At 20.5% G+C, this 7,500-nt stretch overlaps 4 protein-coding genes across 4 annotated transcripts in view; 1 reads left to right on the forward strand and 3 right to left on the reverse strand.

Moving 5' to 3' along the window:
- Nucleotides 1-872, forward strand: part of PF3D7_0932200 (profilin) — a gene marked incomplete at both ends in the record, with an annotated part of 1,365 nt that extends 493 nt beyond the window's left edge. Inside the window, 3 exons of the mRNA XM_001352152.1 lie at nt 1-44; nt 180-438; nt 814-872. The exon at nt 1-44 is cut by the window's left edge and continues 70 nt beyond it. Of these exons, the coding sequence (XP_001352188.1) occupies nt 1-44; nt 180-438; nt 814-872 (362 nt within the window). The remainder of the gene's footprint in view (nt 45-179; nt 439-813) is intronic.
- Nucleotides 873-1,814: 942 nt separating this feature from the next.
- On the reverse strand, nt 1,815-3,527 carry PF3D7_0932300 (M18 aspartyl aminopeptidase; the record flags this gene model as incomplete). Its single annotated transcript, XM_001352153.1, has 1 exon — nt 1,815-3,527. The coding sequence occupies one exon, from the start codon at nt 3,525-3,527 to the stop codon at nt 1,815-1,817; it is 1,713 nt and encodes a 570-aa protein (XP_001352189.1).
- A 1,089-nt stretch (nt 3,528-4,616) lies between these two features.
- PF3D7_0932400 (peptide chain release factor 1) lies at nt 4,617-6,143 on the reverse strand (the record flags this gene model as incomplete). The annotated part of the gene is made up of 2 exons (XM_001352154.1): nt 4,617-5,435; nt 5,748-6,143. 2 exons carry the CDS (start codon nt 6,141-6,143, stop codon nt 4,617-4,619), a joined length of 1,215 nt encoding a protein of 404 aa, XP_001352190.1.
- Nucleotides 6,144-6,331: 188 nt separating this feature from the next.
- PF3D7_0932500 (palmitoyltransferase DHHC6, putative) overlaps nt 6,332-7,500 on the reverse strand; it is a gene marked incomplete at both ends in the record, with an annotated part of 2,813 nt that continues 1,644 nt past the window's right edge. Inside the window, 5 exons of the mRNA XM_024473211.1 lie at nt 6,332-6,367; nt 6,506-6,555; nt 6,683-6,920; nt 7,183-7,276; nt 7,490-7,500. The exon at nt 7,490-7,500 is cut by the window's right edge and continues 189 nt beyond it. Of these exons, the coding sequence (XP_024328914.1) occupies nt 6,332-6,367; nt 6,506-6,555; nt 6,683-6,920; nt 7,183-7,276; nt 7,490-7,500 (429 nt within the window). The remainder of the gene's footprint in view (nt 6,368-6,505; nt 6,556-6,682; nt 6,921-7,182; nt 7,277-7,489) is intronic.

Consider the following 7,500-nt stretch of genomic DNA (forward strand, 5'->3'; position numbering starts at 1 on the left):
CACTTTTTTATAAAGAAGATTATGATATTGAAGTTGAAGATGAAGTAAAAAAAAAGAAATAATATACATACATATATATATATATATATAACATTTAAAATATTATGTGGCACATATAAAAATTTACATTTATATTTTATTTATTTATTTGTTTGTATTTTTTTTTTTTTATTTTGAAGAATGGTACTAAAACTACCAAAACGATAAATGAAGGACAAACGATCCTGGTCGTTTTTAATGAAGGATATGCTCCTGATGGAGTTTGGTTAGGTGGTACTAAATATCAATTTATAAATATTGAAAGAGATTTAGAATTTGAAGGTTATAATTTTGATGTAGCTACTTGTGCTAAATTAAAAGGTGGTCTTCACTTGGTGAAAGTTCCAGGAGGAAATATATTAGTTGTATTATATGATGAAGAAAAAGAGCAAGACAGAGGTAAACACAAATTTATGTCTTTATAATATATTCTTATTATGTAGTTATGTGTATTCTTTTTTTAAACAACACGTTCAGATTATAATAATTATTATTATTATGATGATGAACATCATTTTTTTTTTTTTTTTTTTTTGTTATATATTAATGTATATAAATATTTTTATTATTTTTCGACACGTTAATGTAAATATTTTAATTTATGTATATGTTCATGTAAATGTTTTAATTTATGTATATGTGCATGTAAATATTTTAATTTATGTACATGTTCATGTAAATATTTTAATTTATGGTACATGTTCATGTATAAGGATAATTTTTTTTATTTATGTTAAAATTTTTTTTTTTTTTTTTTTTTTTTTTTTTGTTCAGGAAATTCCAAAATCGCTGCCTTGACTTTTGCAAAAGAGCTAGCTGAAAGCAGTCAATAGGGAAATTACAAAATGATAAATAATAGAAAAATATGAACACATCATAGAAAGGAGGAATATAAAATTTTGAATACATTTAATAAAAAAAAAAAAAAAAAGAATTTATACATTACGCAATTTTATTTATATTTTAATTATCTACACAAAAAAAAAATATATATATATATATATATACATATATACATATATTTTTATTTCAATGTAATGTTTCTTTTTTAATAATGATTATATATATATATATATATATATATATAAACAAGACTTATATTATTTAATAATTTGAAATGGAAGAAAGAAATAAGAAAAATGTATCATTGCTTACATATAACAGTACATTTAAAGGATCAACACATGACTAAGAGTAAAAGAATATATATACATATTATGTATATATATATATATATATATATATATATATATATATAATATTAGATATATATATCTATCTATCTATCCTTAAGAATTGTTCTTATAAAATATCCATTCGGTTTAAAAAAAAAGGATCAAATTATTTTAAATGGGTTATAAGTTAGATCACAAGTTATATCATTTGATATATATATATATATATATATATATATATATATATATATATTTATATATTTATATGTTTATATATTTATATTTATTTTTTTGTCAAATGGTGGTATGTTTTTCCATTTATTCCTACATTTAAGAAATACTAAAGATGTATAAATGTAACATGTTAGAAAAAAAAAGAAAAAAAAAAAATACATATATATTTTTTATATATGTATATATAACAATATTAATTATTATAATAGTAAAAAGGTTAAAATTTTTTAATGTGTAATTTTTTTTAGATGGATAATATAATTTTTTTTTTTTTTTTTTTAAATGTATTATAACATACTGTTAAGTATATAAATATAAATATATATATATATATATATATATATTTTATTTTTTATTTATTAATTTCTATTTGTCGTGGACACATGTGGATAAGACTTGGTTGTAGTAGGTATAGAATGCAAAAACACCTTTGATTAGAAAGAAGACATCATGCACAGCTGCAATTTCTCTAATAGAATGCATGGCTAGCTGAGGAATACCAATGTCTATACCGGGCATCGATAGATTAGCTGCTACCATAGATCCTACTGTACTACCACAAGGTGTATCATTTTTGACCATAAAGTTTTGATATTTGATTTGTTGTTTATATTTATTGTAATATAATTCGAAGGTTCTTTTAATTAAGCTTGCATGTAATGGAGAAGTAACATAATTTTTGTTAGTATTGTATTTGATAGCAATACCTTCATGAAAAAATAATTGATGATTATCTTGAACGGTTTCTGGATAATTTGGATGACTACAATGAGCCATATCAACATTTAAGATAAAAGAACGATTAACAAGATTTCCATAAATTTCTTGAACACTTAAATTCTTTTCATGTATTTCCTTTTTAAAAACAGATGAAATGATTCTGTCAATAAAATTTTTCGTACAATAAGATCGTGCACCAACTTCGCTAAGAGATCCTATTTCTTCATGATCATAACCAATACTTATATAAAGATTATTATGAATATTATCATTGATGTCATTAGTTATATTATTTGTATGGTTTGTATTTTCGTTTGATGTATGATTTTTTATACTATTTACAAGTTCTATAAATCCTTCAAAGACACAAAATGATCCTAGTAAATTATCAAAACGTGCCCCTTCAATAAATTCTTCATACACTCCAGTAAAACAAGGTTCTTGTGTATCCATTAAACATAGTTCGAAATCTAAGATATCTTCTTCTTTACAATTTAATTCTTTTGATAAAAGATATAATAAAGGATATGAATTATCTGTATTTATATGTTCTACAATATCTTTAGAATTTGGATTATCTTTTGTATGTTTATTTTTTTCTTCATTTTGTTGATTAGTCAAATGTTCAATTGTATTTTTATCTAAATTATGATTACTAACATCTTTATCATTAAACGAATGGCACATCTGATCATCTCTTTTATTTTGTGAATTCTCTTTGTGACTAAATTTGGTATCTGTAGTAAGAATAGTATCATGATGTACGTTATTTCTTTTGCATTTATTCAACTGATTAAAAAGAGTTGTACTAATAATAGGTTTTATATGATTTTCATAATTAATTTTTACAGAAAAATCATATCGAGTCCTATTTTGTAAATGTATAGCTAAACTAGGTAAGAAAAGAACAGATTTATTAATTTGAATTAATTTTTCAACTAGTTTATTTCCTTTTTTATATAATACTTGTCCTGATAAACCTAAACTTCTATCGAACCATGTATGCCATAAACCTGAGCCATAGCATTCAACATTAATTTGATGTATTTTCTTTTTTATTACATTATTATTTGGTGATATTTTCAAAGCACACGAATCTATATGTCCAATAGATATTAATATAGAACCTGTATCTATATTAAAATTCTTACCTACAAAAAAACCACAAATGTTACGATTTTCTTTACATAAAACATAACCTTCATTCTTATTTAAGTTCCATGTCTCCCCTTCACTTAAATTAATAAAACCATTGTTTTCAAGTCTTTCTTTCAAATTCTTACAAGCTAAAAAATTACTACCACTTCTCTGAATGAATTTAAGAGCATCCTGGGCGTATTCCCTAGCTTTCTTATCCATACTAAGAATTAATATAACAAAATAAAAAAAAAAAAAAAAATAAGTGAAAAATTAAATTAAATTAAATTAAATTAAATAATTAATTATGAGCTTGGGGTGAGGAGCGTGAAGAAGAAAAATTTAAACACAGCAAAGGGCTAATAAATATATTTCAACAATAATAACAAATTTGTATACATATATAATATATATATATATATATATATATATATGGAATGAGCTATAATAATACGTTATTTTATATAATACGAATGAGATAATTGGATATATACTTTTTATATTATAAAAAAAAAAAATTATATTTTATTTTTGAAAGTTGCCAAATATGATCTTATATATATATAATAAAATGTTTATATGTTTATTTATTTTATAAAATATAATATAATCATGTGTTAACACATGAAAATATAATGTTTACTTCAATATTGAAAAATGCATCGAATTATATATTTCGTTTAAAAAAAAAAAAAATATATATATATATATATATTTATTTATATTTATATATGTATGTATATTTTTTTTTTTTTTTTTTTTTTTTTTTTTGTGCCTCTAATAACATATATTCCCATCTTAATATGAGCAGCATTTATTCATGAACATAGGAGAGATGAGGAAAAAAAATAAAAAAAAATTAAGTGGGATATATAAAATATATATATATATATATATATATATATATATATATATTATGTATTATATTGAATATATTATAATTTTCTTATATTTTATTACTTTTATTTTTTAAATCGTATGTTGATTAAAATGGCGACATTTAATATATTATGTAATCAATCCTATGACAAAAAAAGTTCCACATAAATTTTTATATATAAAAAATATATATATATATATATAATATATTTATAATTTCGTAATTATAAACTTAATTATAGATATCCATTCTTGTGAGTAAGATATTATTTTTTTTAAAGGGTTATACAATAAAATAAGAAAGTATATAAAAGTAGAATACATTACATATATTTTAATGTATCCATATATATGTTATGGTGGTATAAAGATGGGCACATGAATATATTACATATGAGATATAATATATATATATATATATATATATATATATTATTTATATATTTTATTATTTTTTTGGGATAAAGTGTCGAGAGGTCCCTTTTGCGAGTCCATTAAAGAGAATATATATTGAAGTGTTTGATCAATTATATTTTGATAAAATACTTGTTTTTTTTTATTAATAAGTTGTATTAACATATGTCCTTTAAAAAAGTTTTGTATTCCTGAATATTGTGTATTAGTTATATGATCTATAATAACATCATGTAAAAAATTGTATGTTCTAATTTTATGGCTTCTATCTGCACTTTGTTTTTGATTTTTTTTTTCTTTTAAAAAATTATTTTTTTCGAGTTCATAATAGAAGTTATATAATTTATCTTTTAATAGTTGCATAGCTAAATTTTTATTATGTATTTGACTAGAGGTTTTTTGTACTTCTACAAAAATATTTGTAGGTTTATGTAAAATTTTAACACATGTTTCATTTTTATTTACGCTTTGCCCTCCTGCACCTCCTGAACGTTTTGTTTGAATTAAGAGATCCTGTTTAGAGAAATTGATTTTTTTCATAATATTATCTTTTTGTTTTTTTTCATCACATATAAAAACAATAGATGTAGATGTTTGAACTTTGTTACTATTAATTGGAACACGCTGTACACGATGAATACCATTTTCTTGATAAAAGTCTTCATAAATATTGTTTCCTCTAATATATAAAACAATATTTTTATTTTCCTTAGCTTCATCATTTATCACCTCTTTCATTTCATAATCATAATTTCGAACCCTACAAAAATTTTCATACATGTGAAATAATTCTTTTGAAAACATTTTCGCTTCGAATCCTCCAACTCCAGCGGTAATCTAAAAAAGTGGATGTAATATGGATTCATGTGTAATTAGAAAAAAAAAATAAAATAAAATAAAATATACATATATAAATAAATATAAATAAATAAATAAATAAATATATATATATATATATATATATATAAATTCATGTTATGATCATATGTAATAATTATAAAAAAGTGTTGTATATTCATCCTATGGGTAAATTAAAATCCATATGGGCAAAAAAAAAATCTTTCTCCATAGATATACCAAAATATATATTTTTGTATATATATATATATATATATATATATGTTTATTATATTTTCACATGTCTCGTACCTCCATTTTAATTTCTGTTGCATCGAGGTGATGGTCCTGATTAACATAAGATTTATAAAATAATATTATATCATCAATTATTAAATTAGTTACACTTTCTATATGACAATTCAATTGATTTATGTCTTCATTTTTTTTTAAACGTTCTTCATAAGATTCTTTGGAATCTATAATTTCTTTTAATAATTGCTTATATATATCTAATTCTTCATTTAAAGTATGTAACATATGAGAATGTTTTTGTAATTTTATAATATCACTGTATGCTTTATGTTCACTTATCTTTGGTATTTCTTTTTTATATAATTCATATAGTAATTTTTTTTGTTCGCTCTTTAAATATGTTACATGTGTTCTGTACAGAACATTAAAAATGGATAGGAACTTTTTACACATTTTGTAATGTGAATATTTGTATATTATTTGTATATTATTTGTATATTATTTGTATATTATTTGTATATTATTTGTATATTATTTGTATATTATTTATTATTTTTTTTTTTTTTTTCTTTTAAGAAAAATAACAAAGTAAACAAATTATAAATGAAATAATATTAATGATACAATTCAATATATTCTTCTTATAAACAGTATCTTCTTATGAACCTAGAAAATGTCTATAAATAAATAAATAAATAAATAAATAAATAAATAAATATATATATATATATATATATATATAACGATGTGCATAAAAATGTATATTATCATAAGTATATAAAAAAATATAAAGCATATGCTAATCGATGAATTACCTCAACACATTGATATATAAAAATGGAACTTCTATATGCCAACTTTGTATCTGCACAAGGGGGGGAACATTATAAGAATATTACAAATAAATAAATAAATAAATAAATATATATATATATATATATATATGTGTAATTTTTTTTTTTTTTTTTTTTTTTTTTTTTTTTTTATATTACTCCTCTTCCATATTATTTCACCCTCTTTTCCATAGGTTATCATATTGGATGTAAAAAATAGGCCCAAACAAAAGTCCCTAATTTTCTCAAGGAATATAAAGGGCAAAGGCATATAACAAAAAAATATTAAAGCATTTTTTATATAACCTAAAAAAAAAGGATTGTGATTTTGTTCTGATATATTTTTTAAATACCAAATCTTTTTTTTGCTTATATTTTCCCACGTCGTCTCGTTGATCTTTATGAGAAGTAAAATAAAAAGTATAATATATTAAATGTAATATTAAGTTATTAATTAATGTGAACAAATGTTCAGGAAATTAAATTAAAAAGAATAACATTGTACTGGCGGTGCATATATAATTATTCATTTATAATAAATTATTAGGAATGTAAAAATAAAATTAAATATATAATATTATATGTATGTATATATATATATATATATATATATATATATATATTTTTTTTTTTTTTTTTTTTTTTTTTTTTCTCCTTACCAAACATAAGTAGCTGTGGTATATTATGAGGCATAGAGCCATCAAAAAGAAGGTCATCGTCACGATTAATATAATTAACCACACAAATAAAAATCTAAAAATAAATAAAAATAAATAAAAATAAATAAATAAATAAATATATATATATATATATTTATTTAATGAGCAGATAAACACTATTTGTATGTCCCAAATGTAGGCGCGTAAAGGATGTATATACCAAAAAAAAAAAAAAAAAATTACACATATATATATATATATATATATATATATATATTTATTTATTTGTTGGTTTATTTTTACAAACCCGTTGTCGTC

The sequence above is a fragment of the Plasmodium falciparum genome, assembly GCF_000002765.6.
Source record: "Plasmodium falciparum 3D7 genome assembly, chromosome: 9".
In the NCBI taxonomy this organism is placed as follows: domain Eukaryota; phylum Apicomplexa; class Aconoidasida; order Haemosporida; family Plasmodiidae; genus Plasmodium; species Plasmodium falciparum.